A 22,604-nucleotide genomic window follows, 5' to 3' on the forward strand; every position below is an offset into this window, starting at 1 on the left:
TCTTCCAGAAAGAAAAGGGTGAAATTCTAGCATGTGTTTGAAAGAAGAAAGCTAAGCTTGTTTAATGAAATATATGCTTGAGCTCTGTCCGAATCCATTAATTTTTTTTTTTACTGTGAGTAAATTCTTTTGCCTGTTTTAAAATAGGCAAGGTTATTTATTTCCTTAACACCATTTAGAAATCCTAACACACTTTCTGAGAGAACTTGGTAGATTCCTCTTCTCTAAAGAGACTACCTCATTTTCAGGAAAATCCTCTGTCATCAGGATGATACTGTGAGCTTGTAATCAGGCTCTTCATTTATAGTTCAGAGTGATTATTATGTAAGCCATCAGTGATAAACTCAAGACTGAGAGACACTCTTTCTCAAGGACTGACGGTAAAATTGGATGCCAGATTAAATAACTTGGAAACCTTGATAAAGAAATCACAAAACAACTCTCAGAAGCTAGCATAACTATTGAAGATGAAAGTGGAATTTATTGCTCTTGTGAGAGCAGCAAAAACGCTTTCACAGAGTAAAATGTCATTCCACATCAGAGTGGGGAGCCTGGAAAAGAACATGAGGCCTGGTAATGAAAAGAAAGTGATTTCTAGAAGAGGCAGAGACCCTTGAAAAAAATATGCAAGGGAGTGGGGAAAGGGGTATGGGAAAAAGGGAATAGGGTGAGGGGAAGAGGGAGTGGGGGCATGGGGAAGGGGTTGGGGGAAGAGGGAGTAGTGAATGGAGGAGGGAGTGGGGAAGGGGGTGGGGTGGGGGGAGAGGCAGTGGGGCAGGGAGGTGGGGTGGGGGGAAGAGAATGGGAATGGGGAGAGGAGGAGCACAGGGCAGGGACCTAGGGCGAGGCAGCTGGGGGAGGGGGGGGGGGAAGTTATTTGTGCCCAGGGCCCCAGTAAATCTTAATCCACCTCTGTTGGCGCAGACTTCCAAGCTTGAGCGCTTCTGTCTTGTCCCTTTCAACCAGTCCCTGTGCCACTCCTGTTTCTTTCCCATCCTTGGCTCCTGCCCTAGTTCCAGACACCTTTGCTAATACATTTTCAGTCCGAGTCTCCACTGCTCAGGCTTCTCATCCCAGTCTCAGACTCCTTGCCCAGCAAGTCCTGGTCTCCCCTCCTGACTCAGGGACAAGTCTCAGTCTGCTCCCTGCCCTAACTTGCAGTCCCACTCTCCTTTCCAGCCAGTCCCTGTTTCCTCTTCTCAGCTATTTGTCTGATCTGTTTCCTCCCATCACCCTCCTGACACTAGCCCCTAGTCACAAGCTCCATCCTCAGGCTCTTCAGCCAAGCTTGGACTCAGCCAACCCCTCCCCCGTTCCTGGCACTGAAAGCACAGGAGAGGCAGGCTCCCTGCTCTCAGCTCCAGTGTCCAGCCTCACCCTGGCCCAGAACAGCCACTATAGGGAAAGGCTTTGAACCCCCTTAGCCTTGGGCTGGAACATGCTCAGTCACTCTGTGGGGATGGTGCATCTGCCGTCCAGTCACATGTGAGAGGTGTGAGGGGCTAGACCATACTCAGTGAGAATGGGGTCTTCAGAGACTGTAGCTATTTAGCCCTAGTAAATCTTTACTGAGCACATGTGAACTGTAATTTTTATTTCAAAGGCTTGCAACTTGGCTAAATTTGGAAAAAAAATTGTTGAACTTTCCCCCCAAAAAAATTCAGCCTGAGGCAGACACCCAACAAGGAAAATTTCAGCCAAAAGGATTAAATTTTGGAAAGTTATAAGCAACTGAAAACACAGGCTTATAATGAGTAGTATCAGGCAAACTTAGTAAGCAGTGCTACCAGCCCCACCTATAATAAAGGGTGTCCTGATCAATGTTCCTCAGTCAAGAAGGTAGTGGCTTTTATGTGGGGCCATTAGGTTGCAAGTGATTAAGCGGAATAATAGTCATCCTGAGGAATGAGGAATAGCACATAGAGAGAGAGTGTGTGTGTGTGTTTTATATCTATCTATCTATAACCTCTCTAATAAAAACATATATAATACACACACACACATGTTTTTTTATTAGAAGAGTTTTAACTCAATAGCTTTGACCTTTTATTTTAAGTGTGGTAGTTAAATTAGTGTGTCATATGCCCCGTTTGATTTTGCATTCACTCCAAAGCATTTACAGCATCTGTCAGTATGGTGTGCACACACGCACAAAAGGAAAAACCACCGGCAGCTAATCTACATAATAGAGAAGAAAAACAGATCTGGAACCAATTCAGTGATCGTATTTGTGAAACATGTAAATGTTGCAGTCCTCTTAGGAAGGATGGTGACAGCAGAGAAAATAAAAGTAAATGATGAATAATAGGCTGTTGATGTGAATAATTAGCTTCATTTCATCAAGCATGGGAAGTCTTAATAACTGTGCTTGAAGATGTTCTTCACAAATGGGATAACAACCATATATTGGCAAATGGAAAAATGTAACCTCTAGAGTATTTCTTGTGTTCTGCATTTATGCTTCAAACTTAGTGTAAGAAACATATTTCAGTTCCTGCATTGCCTACACATTTTTCAAAATGGCTTTGGATATTTACAAAATTAAATCTTAATTGCAAAGGCTACTTCAGTGTACAAAAGGCCATTGTTTTCAGTGATTGTAAGCCACTTAACGCTGAGCTTTTATCTAAAAGACATTTCAAGTATAAAAATAGTAAAGTGGCATATTGTTTCTCAATTACATTTTCTTTCTTGAAAATCTTTTAATTGAATTTAGTACTTGTGAAATGTGTGATTGACAGGCCTGGAATCTGAAGACCTGTAATTGTCATTGTAAAGTATTATTACATCAAATCTTTCTATGAGTTCAAGTGTTTACAAGCAATCTCTTTTCTGCTTTTCCTTGATTTTAGAGACCTAAGAAACCACCACCTCCGTCAGCTCCTGTCACCAAACAAGGGTCAGGTAAGGTGTTGTTACTCTTATATAATATACATCAGTGAAACACATTCCATACAGAACACGTGTATTTTTAAATTTGTATGGATGCCATCAGTATCAAAGCCAATATACAGGAAGAATCTCAATCACTAACAGTAGATTGGATACAAGATGCAAAAGATTACACAACCATGAAAGTTTGCGATCTGCTTTCTGAATAGATTGTGAGTGAACTGAAAGAGGACACATGCCAATTCTTATTTGAAATTAATACATTAGAAGATTTATTTTAAATATTATGGTTCATTTCAAACAGTTTATACTAAACATGAAACTTTTGTTCTTGGAATTTAAATCAAATTGTGTTGGTGCGTAAAGTTAAGCACATGCATACATTTTTACAAGGTCAGTGTCATAATGTTAGGGAATATAAACGGTAGTAGGAAAGTTTATTAATCTTTCACCAGTAAGCCCGATCTACACTAGAGATACATGGCCTTCTTCCTATCTATTTGCAACTTAGGCCTCACTCCTGAAACTGGATCTGCATGTATGCAGGGGTCCAAATGTGTGGATCCAGTTGCAGGATCAATCCCATAGTTTCAGTTTCTTGTTTATCCATATTTTACAGGTAGGCTTAAGTACACTATTAACCATGGATGGAATCATGTTGAAACTGATTTAGGGGACAACCTGTGTTGTAACCAAGTTCCCTGGTATGTCTGCATTTTTACTATGGCTAGATCCAAAACCATACTACTGCAGCTGAACTGGAGTTAACTATAGTTAACACAAATATGATTTACCTGCCCAGTGTAGATTAGGCATCACTATGTTTAAACATGTGGGTTTAAACATGTTTTTAAAACTCTTATCCCTGCTGTGAAGAATGAGGAAGATATCTGGATTATTTTTTATGAATATTATATGTACTTCACTTTACCTGGTTGATGATATTCTGTCTGACTACACAGAGTTAAATCAAAGGAGGCTGTTAGGGAGAACAAGCAAGAATTACATATTCATATTATTCTCTGGGTAAGCAAACTGTGTTTAAACCATGTTAGAATGAACCATGATCAAACCCAGTTAAACAAAACCAGTTTTACCTCTGTAGATAAGACCTTAGGGTAAAAATGTTATAAGTGACTACGTTTCAGTGGCACATACGCAACTGGAGGTACGTCTAGACTACCCGCCGGATCAGTAGCGTTCACTGTATCAAGGATTGATTTATTGCGTCTCATCTGGACGCGATAAATCGATCCGCTAATCGATGCCCGTACTCCACCTCGGCCAGGTAAGTCGAACTAAGATACTTCGACTTCAGCTACGCAAATAGTATAGCTGAAGTTGCGTATCTTAGTTCGAACCCCCCTGCTAGTGTAGCCCAGGCATAAGTTTCTTAAAGTGCTTTTGAAAATTTTAGCCTTAAAGACAGAATTCAAGTTGTGTTTAGGTCATAATAACAACTCAGAATGAATGGGATGGTCTCAAAGGCCTTGTCTGCACTAATGTTTTCCCCCTAAAATTTCCCAGTTGTTGTCACAGTGGTTCAGGCACTAGTGAGGACAAAGGACTTTAATCACTGTTTTCTATTCCCCACCTCTTGGTTAAAAATCCAATGGTTTCTCTGCAATCACACTCCCACCGTTACTTACCACCATTGGGAAATTTTAGCCAGTCTAGTCAGGGTTTTCTACCTATTGTTATCTGTTACAAGTTTATGTTTCAGTTCACTAATGTATCTGATTATGAATCAAGGGACTATAATTTAAATTTAACTCAATCAAGCAGTTGTTTCTATTTGTTTAATCATGCCAATAGTTCACTTCTTTGTCTTGAGACACTTAAAAAGAGATTTAATTTTAAGATTCTTTGTTATTCAGATGATCTACCTGAATCATTGCTCACTGAGATCAGTATAACTTTGCCATCTAGTGGTGGTTGCAGTGTTAAAAAAAAATCAGCCATGCTTTATCCACTAATGAAATTATAATCAAGGCTATGTTTTCGAAAAATCCTTTAAAAGATTACATTGCTGTTTATATCACTGCTTCGGGTTTGTTTCCCTTTCGTAAAATGGGGAGAATAATAATTTTAGCCTGTATATAGCCCTATGCACACTCAAAGTATGAGCTACTTAGTCCTCACAATAGCCCTGCAAGACAGGTAGATATTATGCGCTCCTTTTCAAAGTGAAAATTGAGGCACAGGGAAATTAAATGACTTGATCAAGGCCATTAGAGTTGGGGGCAAAAGCCAAAGACGAAAACTCAGGTGTTTCAGGTTCCTAGTTCCAAACCCAGTCTACTGACTGGACAATGCTATGTATGCACAAGAAGTCTGTGAATGTTTAGGTACTGTCTGTACGACACTTTAAGGCTGAAGAATGCTGTACTTGTTGTTATGAATGAATATCTCCTGCCACCAACTACAGTGTGAAATCACTGGTAGTATATTTTACCAGTCTTAGCATGAGGCTGATTCTGCTATTGATGGTTTTGAATACCTGGTAAGATATGATATGAAACATTAGATCCAGAACTATCAGTTGCATGCTAAATAATTAAAAATCAATATATTCTTTTACTGAGCTAAAATAGAAAAATAGCACATGATAGAAGCATAAATAACACGAGAATCCAGGGAACTACAGACTTGTCAGCCTCACCTCAGTCCCTGGAAAAATCATGGAGCAGATCCTCAAGGAATCCATTTTGAAGCACTTAGAGGAGAGGAAGGTGATCAGGAACAGTCAGCATGGATTCACCAAGGATAAGTCATGCCTGACCAACTTGATTGCCTTCTATGATGATATAACTGGCTCTGTGGATATGGGGAAAGCGGTGGACTTGATATATCTTGATTTTAGCAAAGCTTTTGATATGGTCTCCCACAGTATTCTTGCCAGCAAGATAAAAATGTATGGATTGGATGAATGGACTATAAGGTGGATAGAAATCTGGCTAGATCATCGGGCTCAACCGGTAGTGATCAACAGCTCAATGTCTAGTTGGCAGCCGGTGTCAAGCGGAGTACCCCAGGGGTCGGTCCTGGGACCAGTTTTGTTCAACATCTTCATTAATGATCTAGATGATGGGATGGATTGGACTCTCAGCAAGTTCGCGGATGACGCTAAGTTGTGGGGAGAGATACGTTGGAGGGTAGTGATAGGGTCCAGAGTGACCCAGACAAATTAGAAGGTTGGGGCAAAAGAAATCTGATGAGGTTCAACAAGGACAAGTACAGTCCAGCACTTAAGATGGAAGAATCCCATGCACTGCTACAGGCTGGGGGCCAACTGGCTAAGTGGCAGTTCTGCAGAAAAGGACCTGGGGATTACAGTAGATGAGAAGTTGGATATGAGTCAGCAGTGTGCCCTTGTTGGCAAGAAGGCTAACAGCATATTGGGCTGCATTAGTAGGAGCATTGCCAGAAGATCGAGGAAAGTGATTATTCCCCTCTATTCGGCACTGATGAGGCCACATCTGGAGTATTGCATCCAGTTTTGGGCCCCCCACTACAAAAAGGATGTGGACAAATTGGAGAGCGTCTAGTGGAGGGCAACAAAAATTACCAAGGGGGCTGGGGCACATGACTTATGAGGAGAAGCTGAGCGAACTGGGCTTATTTAGTCTGCAGAAGAGAAGAGTGAGGGGGGATTTGATAGCAGCCTTCAACTACCTGAAGGGAGGTTCCAAAGAGGATGGAGCTAGGATGTTCTCAGTGGTGGCAGATGACAGAACAAGGAACAGTGATCTCAAGTTGCAGTAGAGGAGGTCTAAGTTGGATATTAGGAAAAACTGTTTCAGTAGGAGGGTGGTGAAGCACTGGAATGGGTTACCTAGGGAGGTGGTGAAATTTCCATCCTTAGAGGTTTTTAAGGCCTGGCTTGACAAAGCCCTGGCTGGGATGATTTAGTTGGGGATTGGCCCTGCTTCGAGCAGGGGGTTGGACTAGATGACCTCCTGAGGTTCCTTCCAACTCTAATTCTTCTATGATTCTATGTTTAGAATTAGCCTTTGTCTATATTACAAATCAAAGCCTGGTTCTACTTTGTATTGTAGTATAATTGGGACCTTAACTATATCCCCAAACTGGGCTTGAGATGAGACTGTGTGGTAATCATGCTTCGAAACCTTGGCCAGCTGCAACCCACATCGTAGCTGAATGCACACGCACGCGTACATACGTACATATGTTTAAAGTCCCGTGTCGCTACTTAAGTTTCTCAGGATATTCGACTTGTATAACCCATGAGTTTAGAGTGACTGTAATTGGGAGGCTAGCAGTAGTGTCTTCCTCTATGTGGTGTAAAATGGTGATGTGTGTGTATGTCAGTTCAATAATACTTATCAGCATGATAAGCTATACAAGTGTTGCCTGTCTGATAGAGCAGTTACAGAGAAACAATGGCCAGTAATCACCACTAATGATGGGCCATTACCATTGATGAGTAGTGAATGTTAGGGACCAGCTGCAAGTATTGTACTGCCATATTCAGAAAATGTAAATGTACTTGAGTGCTGCATAACACACAGTGAAACAGACTGAACAAAATAGTGTTATGTAGCCCTTTTAAACTCTGCTAAGCTAAAATGGTTGTAACACCTTGTAGTTGGCTAGTGGAATGAAGCCAAAATCTGTTATAATAATTCTTATAAATAGAGCCCTACCAAATTCACGTGAAAAATGCGTCACAAACCGTGAAATCTGGTCTCCCCTTTGAAATCTAGTCTTTTGTGTTTTTACCCTATACTACACAGATTTCATGGGGGAGACCAGCATTTCTCATACCGAGGGTCCTGACCAGGGCCGGCTCCAGGCACCAGCTTAGCAAGCAGGTGCTTGGGGCGGCCACTCCAGAGAGGGGTGGGACGTCCAGCTATTCGGCGGCAATTCAGCGGAGGGTCCCTCACTCCCAGTCGGAGTGAAGGACCTCCCGCTGAATTGCCGCAGATCGCGATCACGGCTTTTTTTTTTCAGCTGCTTGGGGCGGCAAAACCCGTGGAGTTGGCCCTGGTCCTGACCCAAAAAGGGGTTGTGGGGGGGTTGCAAGGTTATTGTAGAGGGGTCGTGGTATTGCCGCCTTTACTTCTGCACTGCCTTCAGAGCTCGGTGGCTGGAGAGCAGCAGCTGCTGGCCAAGGGCCCAGCTCTGAAGGCAGTGCAGAAGTAAAGATGGCAATACCATGATCCCCCTACAATAACCTTGCAACCCCCCCCCCCCCACCACCACACACACACACACACACACACACACACACACGCACACACACACCTCTTTTCGGTCAGGACTTCTACAGTTATAACATTGTGGAATTTCAGATTTAAATATCTGAAACCATGAAATTTATTATTTTTAAAATCATATGACCATGAAATTGACCAAAATGGACCATGAATTTGGTCGGGCCCCACTTATAAAATTTGTCTAGGACTAGAACTAAATCTTGTCTACACCAGGAAAATTCTGCTAAAACTTGCCACTATTGGTTCATCTCCTTTCTGATAGCAACTGTGGGGTGGCTATTGTAGGCAAGATGCTGGTGGTCACCATTATTTTGAACACTGTGTGGCATAGACTTGCCCTGAGCAGCTATAGGCAAGGCATTCTTTTAAAATGCCAGCAACCACCCAGAGCACTGTCTTTGCTTGTGCTCCTACCATTGCTAACATTTGTGGAAATGAACTGCTGGGAATAAGAATAAAAAACTTGGGTAAAAAAAATCTGTTGGGTAGTACATATACCCCCTTTATATGTTTTATATTTTTGAGTCTAACAATGATACAGAATTAAAGGATTGTAAAATTTAATTTTCTGACTCCCTGATATTTGGAATGGAACAATTGTGTGCTCATTTTGCAAGTGCCTGCTCTCCTGGGATGTATCGGAAGTCATGTACCTTGGCTGCAAAGACTACACAGTCATGACATTTTGCAAGTGTTTGTGACGTAAATAATTTTAATTGAAAATGGGCTAATTTTTAATTTAAGCGTGAAAATTTCAAAATTGGGTAATCAAAAAATCAAAATAAAGAGGGGAAAATTTAAATGTATATCTTTTGCTTGGTTTGTTTGCAGATATCCTTTTGCAGAATCATGAATTTTCCTTTCTTTGACAGGTACCACAGACAGAAAACATGAAATCAAAAAGGTACCTCCTGAAAGGCCAGAATGTCTTCCTAATCGAACAGAGGAGAAAGGTATGAAATGTGCTTCTATGTCTGCTGTTTGCAGAATGATGAATAGAGAAGGAGGTTGATTCAAGTTTTCATTTTCCAGTCAGTAGATAGATTTAATTAAGTGTGTTCTGTGGATGTTTACTTCCAACTCTCATACATATGTGATTACATTAATTTTGCAAGGATCCTATCATTGTTTCTGGGGTAATTTCTGGGACAAGGATAAGGGAATCATATTGGGTTTAGTAGATATTGCATTGTATCTATTGCAGTGATATTATGCAACTGTTTATAGATTTGCACCTATAGTATCTTACATTGGACTTTGGCTAGGAGACTTGACTTTTTTTAGCAGCAAAGAATCCTGTGGCACCTTATAGACTAACAGACGTTTTGCAGCATGAGCTTTCGTGGGTGAATACCGAAGAAGTGGGTATTCACCCACAAAAGCTCATGCTGCAAAACGTCTGTTAGTCTATAAGGTGCCACAGGATTCTTTGCTGCTTCTACAGAACCAGATTAACACGGCTACCCCTCTGATACTTGACTTTTTTTAGATTTCCATGGCCATATCTAGAATTACTATACAGGCCATGGAATGTATTTAATTCCTTGTGGCCTCTGTGGCATATATTAGGTGAAGTAGCCAGATGCTGAATGTCACAAATGGAACACAAGCGGAAAAACCACACTCCGGAGAGAAATAAGTTACACCGACATAAGCGTTGGTGTGGGCAGGGCTTCTCCCACCGACTTAGCTACCACCATTCGTTGGGGGTGGATTAATTATGTCAACAAGAGAGCTCTCTCTCCCATTGGCGTAGACTGGATACACTAGAGTTCTTACAGCAGTGCAGCTACAGCAGTAAGCTCTCTAGTGTAGACATGGTCTATTTTAACCATGTTATGTTACTTTCTAGACCTGCTTTGAGTAGACTTAGATGACAGAATGGTTAAAACACTGAGGGTCCATCTACACTGGTGCTCCTCCTGTTGCTACCACTGGAGAAGATCCAATGGTGGGAAACTTTAAGACACAGGCTGGGTGTAGAATTCACTCACCTCAGATAGCTGTCTTAGCTCATCTCGACTTACTTTTTAAAAAATTTATCAGAACACTATTTTTTCAGAGAGTGTTAAGTTTTAATGACACTATCACTTGGCTTCTTAAATACTTTATCTCTTTTTATACTGATTGTTTGGTTTTCCTTGCGTTCTCTCTGAAATGGTTTATGTAGCCCCCTGTGTATTGTTATTAATATAAAGAGGGCTCTTGATACAAAAGACAGCACAGCTAAAGTCTGAATGCCATTTTACACATATATCTAAAAATGTACTTCAGTTTTGGTGTAATTATGTCACATCAGAATCATTAGGATGACAACCTTACTGTACAAGCTTTGTAGTATGTAATAACCCTATTAGCTCTCCATACAGTATTAATAACATGGCAAACGGTACAGGCCATAGAAAAGAGAGGGGTGGGAGTGAAAATAAGAGCTACCTTGTACATCCTAACAATGATACAGTATGTTTTTCCATTTCAGTTTTGAGTTATACAGTCAAGTATAAAAACAATGAGAATTACAAGATATTACACTACCAAAAAATAAATATCTATAGCTTGGCTAGTCAATGAATAAGAGGAGAATAGGAACTATCTCTAGGTTCTACGGAACACCAAAAAAAGAGGAGGATTTGGTAGTGTGTTGCAAGAATATAACTAGGGGCAGGATCTTCTTTTTTGTTATGTGTTTGTACAATATCTTGACTAACACAATGGGGTTTTGGTCCATGAGTGGGGCTCCTGCTTGTCACCACAGTGCAAATAGTAAAAAATAATAATTAATAACAACAACAGGAGCAAATAGAATTAAAATTATGAGATCTAGATTATGGAAGACTGAGTCATGTAAAAGTAGACTGGATAAAGTATATTTTGTAGTGAACAATAGGTCCCTGCCGGGTGAGCAAGATGACCTAATATGATCTTTTGTCTTGGATTATGCTCTCTATATTAATTTTTCTGTACACATGAGTTGACTAATGATATGCCATAACTTACTCTAATGGCTGACACTATCCTTAACTAAACCGCTAGCCTATTCAAATATGCCTATGAAATACAATGGTTTATAATATTTTCCATCACTTAGACAACACAACAATAAATTGGTCTCCAGGGCTTGAATGAGTTGAAATCAGACCTTTGAACACATTTTTGTGTTGCCAATTTTTTTTCCTGCTAGTATTATCAACAAAGATAAATTGCCAAGGGCTGTTTTTGTGGTCCATGATTTCTTCTAACCTAGTATCCTAAAACCTATGAAGAGGTAGCCTGGCTCTATGTAATATTCTTAAGTGTATGCCATAGGGATTCCTGTGTATAGTCACAACATACTGTAGACCATCTTGTCACTGATGGGTTTGGTATATTATGAGAGACAAGGGGTGAGAGTTTTGCCACTGACTTCAGTGGAGCCAAGGTTTCATCCAAGTAATCTACAGTGGTAAAAGTGTTTAGCTACATTTTACAATATGCATTTACAGCATATTTTATAATGGGACTATTCAAGCAGTTTGTATGTGCTCTATATACATCCTAGCAATAGCAGGCATTGGCATGTTAAAGACTGTAGAATTTCCTATGAAAAGTAATGAGTTTAAACGCAAACTAACCACTTTTGAAACTTGGAATCCCAAATATAAGCCCATTTTTGAGAGGTACTTACTTCCTGTGGTTCCAATTGCCCAAATTAAAAAAAAAAATCAGGCCACTTCTATTTAGATGCCTAAATATGAATCTGGGTGTCTAAATGTTGGCCCCCAAGTTGTTATACTTTGACCCTAGTATCTTAAGCTGATTAGTTTTTCATTTAAGTATATTTGTATTAAATTCCTGCAGAATACATTTTTAAAAGAAGATATTTGCATGTTTCAGCTGAGCATTAAGAACACACAAAATTATCCTTATTTTTGTGCTCTTCTAACTTAAGTATTATCTCACAGAGTAAATATTAGTATGAAAGTGGGCTTGGGGAAAATGTTTCTGTATGATGTGTAATTCTCTTGTCTTCTTATTTTAATAGTTATTTAGATAATCAATAAGTTTTTTAATGATTAAAATCAGAAATTACACTCAGATTCAGACACTGTCTACACATTAGCCAAGAGCAGGTTTAATGCAAATTCAAACTATTGAAATGTGTTTAGCGCAAAACTGGTATAAACATTTTATTCTCAGAAAAGAGTGAAGTAAGGCAGAACAGTGACGAATGCAGACTTATTTCTTAGATGTGGTTTAACTAACATTCATAGCTTCTGTACATTGTAAAGCAATATGTGCCAGAGAATTCCACTTAATAAGATCTTCGTTCTTTTTTGGGGGAAAATTGATTTAAAGAAAGACCAGAAAGAGAGCAAAAACTGGTAGATTTGCACAAGCCTTCAGTCCCTGCTATACCTCCGAAGAAACCTCGACCACCAAAAACGAACTCTCTGAACAAACCTGGTACATTGCCCCCAAGACGACCTGAAAGACCAGCTGTGCCTCTGACGCATACAAGGTATTGTTAAAAGCTGCACATTCATAGAGTGTAGGTGTTCTATTGATGTTACTATTCATTTCCAATTCTAACTTCCTTTGGTTAGATACTGTATCATCACTCTGTCACACTGGTTTTACCTAGTCTAGCGCTTTTAGTTTTATTGTAACTCACTTGAATTGATTGTCAATTAGACACTTGAAGATGTTTATTCCTGCTGTAAAGTTTGTGGAGTGTCTATATTAGCATGTACAATCAAGTTAGTTAACTCAAGTTAATTGGCACTCTGTTAACTCAAGTTACAACAAGACCAACAACTTTAGATTAGCTCTGGCCACTGCGTGGCCCTGTCTACCCTCCTGGATAGTTAAATATAATAGTGAGTAATATTAGCTAGTGTGCTCCCCTTTTAAACACTGTAGTGCCTAGAACGGGGCTAATTTGATTTCAGTCCATTTTCCCTGGCTATTGTAGTCCAAGTCTAAGCGTGTTGCAAACTGGGTTACAAAATGTGTTTTGATTACACAATGACATACTCAAGGTACTATTCTAGAATGCTGCTTGAAAAATAATTTATGGCTTCCATCGGTGGCTATCCAATATCCTTTGCAAGCATTGATTAAGTTTTGCTACACACTGGAGTATCATTGACTCCATTTTACAAGTGGGGGAACAGAGGATGGTGAAGTTAAATGACTTGCTCATGATCACACAATGTCCGTGACACAGACAAGAATACAACGTAGATGTTCTGACTTTCAGTCCTTCACTTTAACTTTAGTGATCATATACTACCTTGATAAGGGCAGGTTAAGAACCTGAATAGAATAGGACCCATAGATCATGCTTCCCTTCATTTGTCTAATAATAGCCTATAAAAGGACACTCTTTATTGAAATCTAGTCAATTAAAAAAGTAATTTAAGATGCTACACCTGCCCTTGACCTCTGCCAGGTTATGAAGTCTTACTGAAGTGTCTCTCTCTCCCCACCTGACTACACATGGGAGGTGCTTGAACATAACACTAAAGAAAATAAATAATAAATACATACAATCTCATGTTTCTATGATTAAGAATGTTTTTGTTTCTCCATTAGCTGTCTGAAAGACCTACAGAAGGGTAAACAGTGAAACTAGCTTCAAAGTGCTGTCCAGTACATACTGTAACACAGAAAAGAGAGAGAAATATGTAATCCTCTAATCTCTTATGGGAGTAGGTGTTACGTGTAACAGTAATTGTTTTTTTTAAAGTACGGAAAAATGTGTTTAAGTTGATATTGCCCCTTTAAATGCCACAATTGCTAACTGTTTACCACTCATTATTTTATCAACTAATTTAAACTAATTGGTTATCCAGGGTCACTTTTGTATCCTGTTATGCCTATTTGTAAGGACATTTTATAGGAATAAGTATCAGAGGGGTAGCCGTGTTAGTCTGGTTCTGTAGAAGCAGCAAAGAATCCTGTGGCACCTTATAGACTAACAGACGTTTTGCAGCATGAGCTTTCGTGGGTATCTGAAGAAGTGGGTATTCACCCACGAAAGCTCATGCTGCAAAACGTCTGTTAGTCTATAAGGTGCCACAGGATTCTTTGCTGCTTCTATAGGAATAAGGCTACACATTCATATGATCAAATCTATAAAATAGTCTTTTAATTATTTGGATAATTCAGAAACTTGGAAAATTAGGGTAAAAATGGTGTTTTTGTTAAATGTAGCTTGCAGGATTTGGTTGGTTATTTCTTTTTACAATCATTTCAGTTTAATAAGCTAATAAATATTTTGAAAGTACCTTCTGGTTTCTTATACTGAGATCTGTAAGACTCAGGCCAATTAGACAATTTAAAAAAAATTGAACTCCTACAGAAACTTTGCAGATTCTAAGGGAAAAACCCTGTGGATTTTAACAAAATTCCCCTTAGATTTCTGTTGCTGATGGTTAGCAACGGCATCCTTATTCTAGTGTGTTCAAGAATCTTACATCTCCTGGGTTTCAGTGGGATGTTTTTATATTTTGTGATAAAAATCAGTTTCTTCAGTTCAATAAATAATTTTCTTTTGGAGCCTGGGTAGGGCTTCAAGGACTGTGGGTTAGGTACCAAGAACGCCCTGCAACAAGTTTGGATGTGGGGCAAAGCTGCAACTGACCTGTCCCAGACATAATGGCTTATTTGGGCATGCTGCACTATTGGTAATTACCTGTCGTTCAATTGTCTAGTGTAGACAAGGCACATACTATCTGTTCAGATGACTCTTTTGAAACCAGGGTTTTACCCTGTTTTTCTGAGATACATTCATCTGAAGCAATATTTTTCACTTTCATCTATTGGAGATGAAGTGCATTACAAAGGACTGGTGTTGCTTTTTGAAGGAATAGCAGAAGGCTGTACAAATGGCAAAAGGTTGATGCCAGCAATTGAGCATTTAAGGTATGAGCAACTTGGTAGGTGGCAGCACCCCCGGACTTGAAGCAGTAATAACCAGATACATGGTTTACACTTTCCGCACCTCCACTATAAAAATTGTTCTAGCACCCCTGTGAACAACCCTATAACAAACTTGTATGTATGTGTGATGAATAAATTCTGTTCATTGGGAACATTTTTAAGATATGGAGTCTTGAAGGACATTTAGCATTCCTTAAGACAGGTGTGTTAAGTATCCTTTAAAGATCCAACATCAAGGTCAGCCTCAGTATCCTTCAGTCCTAAAATCGTAATAGTTTACAACCCCAACCCAAACAGCATTCATCCCTTTCTCAGAACACTTCCAATTAGTATTCTTTCTTCGCCATTAAATACACCTGGGCAAAGAGGTCCAGGGGAGGTACAATGAAGACAGTTTTTTGGATTACCACCAGGACACTTACTTTGTTATACATTTCTTCCAGTGATTAAAAAAAGAGAGGAAATTTTATTGATCAAGTAGATCATTCTGAACATCTTCATTTATCATCAGCCTTTTACTAATCCAGTGTGATAGGAATGTCTTAATTTCTCCTGCTTCCTCACCTACAGGGACGTCCTGACAACTTAATATTTCATAATATGATCTTATTTTCTAGATCATCAACTAGGGTTTTTTGTCCTTTTACATTCTTAAGTATTCTCTTCAACCTACAATAGTGTTATCTGTATGTATCCATTTTTTTGTAATTTCTTCCAGTTTTCAACAAAACTTTCCAGACTTCTTATCCATTACAGAATTTTTAGTCTGAACAGTTCTAATAGCTAATGCCATGTGCATGCTTATAAATCTGGCATCCTTCACTAAATCCAAACCATCCTTTGCCAGATTGCACCACCAGAAACAGACAGGTGGTATCTGCTAGTGAAAAGTAAGGAGCAAAATGCTAAGTCTTTAGAAGATCATGCTTTATTTCTAATTTATTAATAGCTACTACTGCTATTTTAAGAAACACTAAATATCTAAGTCATTAGTTGCAGGGACAGTTATATATTTGGCACATTTTGCCCCGCTTGCAAAGCCGTGCACAATAACACTATATAGATAATACTATTTATGTATGTATGGGGACAACTATTGTGGGAATTATACAATATTGTGAGGCTGATCATGAAATGAGATAAATATTTCATGACTATAATACAGATTTTTATTCCATTAAGTGAACTGAAGCGGTCTTGAAATCTCATAGTAAATTTTCACAAGGATGTTGTGTGTGGGACCTGTGCAGTTTAACCATGTGCTCCTACCGCTGATCCCATTTTATTCTGTCTGAGTGGTCATATTGCTTCGATAAACTTAACCAGTATGTGGTATGTGAGCTTTTGCATGAAAGGAAAACAGGGTTACTCATGGCTGAATCTCTGTTGCTGTTAAAAATTCACACACACACACCCCATATAAAGTATCACCCTTCCTCTGTCATTTTAATATGGTGAAGAAATTTTCACTCTACAGTTCCTGGGTTGAGAGACATCCTTGAAACCACAGAAAGGGATTTCATAGCCTAATGATGAGTAATATGTACAGAAATCTTCTTTTTTTAGTCGGAAGCACTTACCATGGTGAGGAAGCTGCTTCAACGAACAGAACAGAGCACTGCTGGATCCCATTATCCCAGCTTGACATTTTTGCTCTTCATCCATTTATTTGCAGATTTCTGGTTCACCTATCCATAATATCTAGGCACCAATTATTAATTGTAAGCAACTAAGAATAAGCTGTTGAAGGGTAGCCCTTTGCCCTTAGATTTCCTTCATGTTGAGATGCTGTGAACATTTGAGGAATAATTTAGGACTCTACTGTGTCTAAAATAGCTTTTTGACAGGTGTTAAAGAGAAATGAGATAAGGTTAATCCATGCAGTATGTCTGCTTACTAGAGATGGCTCTCTGTGACAGGTTGCTATAACTCAGTGCTACACAGGAGGAACACGTCCCCCCTCTTTTTATTAATTGCAAGCTGGCAATTTATTGTTACCCACAGACAAACTCTAATAAATGTCTCCTCTTCTTTTTCTCACTGTAGGAATGATAGTACAAAAGTAGAGTTAGTGAGCAGTACGGTATCCGGAATCTTGGAGAAGGACTCCTCAGAAAGAAGCAGTGACATTGGTAAGTTGCCATGTTTTTGTTGTTCCTCTAACGAAGTTATGGTGTAGATATCTGCATTTTAGTGGTACTTGCTCTGTTCCAGGAAGCAGTTAATGAGTTCATAGTGAATTTTAAATGCAAGGTTAATCACACATTCCTTGCATAAACTTTTTTTTAAAGAGAACACAGAAATATGAAACTTAGATTTTTTGGCATGGGAAATTGATTTTATTGTTAAAAGCCTGAAAAAAATGGCTAGGCCAAATGAATAATTGTACTATGTTTTGGTAAGGTGAAGATTAATGCATATTATATGTTTGTAATGTGTTAAAGGTTTACATTTGTGGTTACCAATAATCTTTACATTTCAATTACAAAGGAAATAGAGACTGCTTTAAAAAAATAAATTTTGCTAAAAAAGTATTAAAGGAAGTGTCTGTTCCAATTTTAAAATGAACATGAACTCGACTGCAGTTATGATGATAATCAGTAGCCCTAAAACACATACAGTTGAATCACTGAGTCACCTTGAAGAGGAGTAAAGTTAAAGATTGGATTGTTTTTCTTTTCTTTTTTCCATTGCTAAGTTTGAAATCCATAAGAGATGTTTGTTGCATGGGATGTTGTTGTAACTGAGGCATTGAAAGTGAGGTATTCTGACTCTTGTTTATTTCTGAAAGCAAACCCAGGGACAGAGTCATTTGTATGTGGAAGTATTCCAATGACATCTGCTCTAGTCACTCACAATTTAGTAACAACTGTGCAGCAGCAGGCATGTTTTTGTAAGAGGCAGAATCTTTGTACTCTGAATGTAAGCATTACTAGAACTCATTGGTAGCATATAAAGTTAATTTGATGTTTTGTTTTTTTCATAGAACACATTAATATTAACACATTTTGGTAGAATATTATACTTTCAGCAACCAGTCTGCCTTTTCTCCAGACTTGAAAGGAAAACTTTTATATATAATTTAAAATATAAAAAGTGAACACAAATAATTTTTCTTAGTTTTATGAAGATGACCTTGATTATTGCTCTCAGTATTCATGTATCAGCTTTTTTAATTTGTTGCTGCCAGTGTGGTCTATGATAGCAAGCTTGTTCTAAAGGAATAAACAGTATATATATATTTTTATTTTTAAATGAAGGTGAACATAGCACAGGGATTGGCAACCTTTGGCACGCAGCCTGTCAGGGAAATCTGCTGGCAGGCCGGGAAGGTTTGTTGACCCGCAGCTTCCACAGATTCGGCCTATCGCAGCTCCCACTGGCCGCGGTTCGCCGTTCCAGGCCAATGGGGGCTTTGGGAATCAGTGTGGGCGGAGGGATATGCTGGGCGCCGCTTCCCACAGCCCCCATTGGTCTGGAACGGCGAACCACGGCCAGTGGGAGCTGCAATAGGCCAAACCTGCAGACACTGCAGGTAAACAAACCGTCCCAGCCCACCAGCAGATTTCCCTGACAGGCCGTGTGCCAAAGGTTGCCAATCCCTGATGTAGCAAAACACATTGCAATTAAATTGCATTAACTGTTTTACAAGTATACATTATGATGTTTTCTGATTAATATTATGTTAAAGCCAACAGTTTAATGTGGAAATGCAATCAATTTCAGCATTTAATATTACTAACTTTTATTATTTAGTTCAAAGCCTGTAGGCCTCTGTGTACTAGAAGGGAAAAATGCTGTGCCACCAAATAGCATATAATGGTGTGATACAAGTATGCTAGCACTGTTAACAAGGAGTGCGATGTGATAAAAGCACAGATTTTAAAAAATGGTATCATGAGATAACTAGTAAATGTTGTTTAAGAACAATTCCTGTTCTCTTCCTGAACCATTACAGACTTTTTATTTTTTGAGGTGGGACTAGTAGGGAGAACAGAAGCAAATACAAAGATCACCCAGTGACACTGCACACAAAAATAAACAAATCACATTTGCAAAACATTGCATAAGGTTTTAGCCACTGAGCTGCTAGTAACTTTAATGGAAAGAACTAACTGAGTCTAAGGATAGACTAATGTGAATACTTAAATAAATTTATTGGATAAAGTAAAGTATTCTTAGATAAGTACAACCCGATAGGGTCAAACGAGCATGACACCTACAAGACATGTCTTTCTAGCCCTTTAGAGTTCATATTAAAAAGTATTAACTTGGGAATGAAAGGTGACCCACCAATCATAATTTACTTGGATTTTCAAAAAGCTATTGATCAAGGAAATAAAAAAACACCTCATAGAGGGCAAAGTTCTGTGATGGATTAAAACTTTGTAGGCTAAAATGAGTTGCAGTGAATGACTGCTCCCTACACTGGAGAGGGATTACCTGCTCAGGGTTTAATATGGATCAGTGTTATTTTATAGATTAATAATCATTCGTGAGAGGAAGGGACAGTAAATTGGTGAGATTTTGTTGATAATAAATTGTTAGTAAACATGTGAGAGAATTGAGAGATGGATTTAAAAGCACTGACTGGTTGGGCAGCACGCGGTCAGAGTGAATTAAATTGGGATACATGTAGGGTAGTGAACATTGCCCAAACTGCCTTAACTTTATAATACAGTAAAACCTGCCAAGAGCGATCACTCATCGGCGTTAGCAAAAATGGTCACTTGTAAGAGGTGGTGTCTCTTCAAAGGTTTACACACCAGAGAGCAGGAGTGTTCTGCGGCCTCTGCAAGTAGTTGCATGTGACAGGTGGTCTGTCTTCAGAGGTGGTCACTAAGGCAGGATTTATATGCTGATGAGCTCTGAGGGGAGAGGACAGCTCCCAGCTGCTTCCTTTTCCCCTTTTGCTTCAAATAAAGTGGGAAGGAGGTGGATCTAAATACCATCATCTTCTCAGCACAGACCCACGGTAGGGCTCAGTACTGTAGAAAGCATGCAAGCAGAGGCAGTAGCTGTTGTAGGAGTAGTCTTTGAAGAAGAGGGAACCTAAGTGGCCGTTCTAACAGCTCTTGCATACCCATTTCACTGTAATCTTGGTCACTGGGTTACTTTCCATTTCTATGATAGCCTAAACAGAGCTGTTCTGGGGCACTGAGAACGCCCTACAGGAGGAGGAGGAGGAGGAGCACTGCAGTAGCCAATCATATATGGCCTATCTTGGTTTAAGGATGCTACTAAGTGCTAGTGCACAGGGTGGTGCTTCAGCACTGTCCTGGCCCCCTGGCACTGGGAATTTTGAAACCTTTCTAATCTGCACTGGGAGCACTCCCACTCTCAGTAAGGTTCTGCTATACTCCATGTCAGACAGGTGTTGAGTATTAGCACACAAATTATAACTGAGTTGCCATTGCTTGAGCTTCACTAGATTGATACTGTACAGTCAGTTAATGTTGTATGTCAGAAAGTTAATTTTAAATAGATGCCAAAGAGCAAAGGGGCTCGTTTTCACTAGCAAATTGTATTGAGTTGGAAGTTAACCTTGAAAAGTTAGCTAAGTTGATGCTGACCACAACTTTGCAGTCTGTATAGTCAGGGACACATCATGTTCTACATGGAGTTAGATGGTCATGGATAAACCCTAGGCTCATTTGGGTTTATCCATTACCTGTCTTGTCCCTCTCTACACAGACTGAAAAGTTGTGGTCAGGATCATCTTAACAGGACTCCTCAGGGTCATATTCCAACTTGATGTAATTTGCTAGTGAAAACAAGCCCCCAAGGTATGCAAAATAAATTGCTTATCTACAGTCATAATGAACTGTGAGATACTAGTTAATGGAATATGTTTGATTTTATGGCTGTCTCTTTAATTCAGTTCAGTAAAGTGGAGGATTGGTTTTTACAGCTATTGCCACCTCGCTTACAAAATATAATATTTTAGTTAGTTACAGTAAGGAACATGAAAAACAAACCATTCGTCTTTCCTCCTCACTACTTGTTTTTTTTTTCCTCCCTCTCCCTCCTCCCATTTTTAGTGATGCCTTTCTTTTCCTTTCCACTCATATTTATCAAGCTTTTCCCATTTACATCTCTTTACCATGGGTAACTCTTCTTCACTTGACGAGGGTAAGGCTTTTTTCCATCTCTTTTCTATCCTGATATTTACCTTCGCTAAGAATTAATAGCATGCATTCTGTGGAACTACTGTTGTGCATTTTGGTGATACATATTTTCTAATTGCAAATGGGTAGATAGTGGACTGTGATGGAAAATATTGCACTATAATATTGCAACAGAAACAATCATTTCTTATAAACCCTCTCTATGGAATTTGATTGGGTTATCTGATATATATGTTTTATGCATACACTATCAATCAACACCTGGTTTCTGTTTATCAGGTCTTTATATTCAAATGGTGCCATCATAAAGTATAATACATACATTTCATTGTGGCATCATTGCATATTACACAATAGAGGACCATTTAGTAACATCTTTGAACTATTATCTCGTCTGAAGTAGAATATATAAAGTGGGGTTGTCAAAAACACCCATTGACTTTCAGTAGACTCATGTACCTAAGTCACTAAGGGTTTGCCTGCATGGGAAATATTTCCAGTTATACCAGTATAATGTATATAATTTCATCTGTGGATACTCTTATTCCAAAATAAAAGTGGCCTGCTTCATCTGAGCTTAAACCAATTCCAAACCAACATAAGCTAAAGCAGAAAAAGGCACTCTTATATCGTGTTACAGACCTCCTGGGGCTTGGACTCTGTCTGATACCCTTCTTGGAAGTGGGACACTATGGTCCAGCCACCCTGGTCTTCCAACAGTTCCCAGGAGCTCAAGCACACCCTTTTCCCAGAGCTCAATCCTCATGGGCATTCTAGTTTACAATTTAACCCTTGATTGTCTTAGGCCAGGTCTACACTACAGACTTATACCCATATAACTAAGTTGCTCAAGGGTGTGAAATATCCACACCGCTGAGCAACATAGTCATACCAACCTAACTCCCTGCATAAACAGCACTACGTTGGTGGGAGAGCTTCTTCCATTGACACAGCTACCCCCTCTTGGGGAGGTGGATTAACTACACCAGTGGAAGAGCTCTCTTCTGTTGGCGTAGAGCCTCTTCATTACAGCACTACAGCAATGCAGCTGCATCAGTGCAGCTGCGCCAATTCAGCGTGATAAGTGTAGCTTTGCCCTTGACTTTGGATTTCTAAATCATTCACTCTTTACTTTACTTTACACAGCACAAGAGATATATACAGGTCAATGCAAACTAAGATACCCTGTGGGCAATTCTGTGCCTCAATTTCCTCGGTACTCTTGAGCATTCTTAGAGATTTGGTCAGGTTTTTTTTTTTCAGAGTTTCACGTCCCCTCTCCTGGACCTCACTCGTTCTGCTCAAGCTTCTCTTCTGAAATCAGAGACTCCTTCCACTCCTGCCCAAGCTCCCTTTGCATTTCTCACCCTACCACTCTCTGTGGTTTTTAAAGCCAGCGCTAATATCTTGGTTCTTT

General features: G+C 39.4%; 1 protein-coding gene across 6 annotated transcripts in view; it reads left to right on the forward strand.

Annotated features, from left to right (window-relative positions):
- The window catches only part of SH3KBP1 (SH3 domain containing kinase binding protein 1), a 351,211-nt gene that overhangs the window by 299,864 nt on the left and 28,743 nt on the right, over positions 1–22,604 (forward strand). For all 6 annotated transcript variants that reach the window (XM_045014652.1, XM_045014513.1, XM_045014730.1 and 3 more), the window contains 4 exons: positions 2,853–2,904; positions 9,008–9,088; positions 12,471–12,633; positions 17,106–17,191. In XM_045014652.1, coding sequence (XP_044870587.1) covers positions 2,853–2,904; positions 9,008–9,088; positions 12,471–12,633; positions 17,106–17,191 — 382 coding nt within the window. The remainder of the gene's footprint in view (positions 1–2,852; positions 2,905–9,007; positions 9,089–12,470; positions 12,634–17,105; positions 17,192–22,604) is intronic.

Source organism: Mauremys mutica, chromosome 1, assembly GCF_020497125.1.
Source record: "Mauremys mutica isolate MM-2020 ecotype Southern chromosome 1, ASM2049712v1, whole genome shotgun sequence".
Taxonomy (NCBI): Eukaryota; Metazoa; Chordata; order Testudines; family Geoemydidae; genus Mauremys; species Mauremys mutica.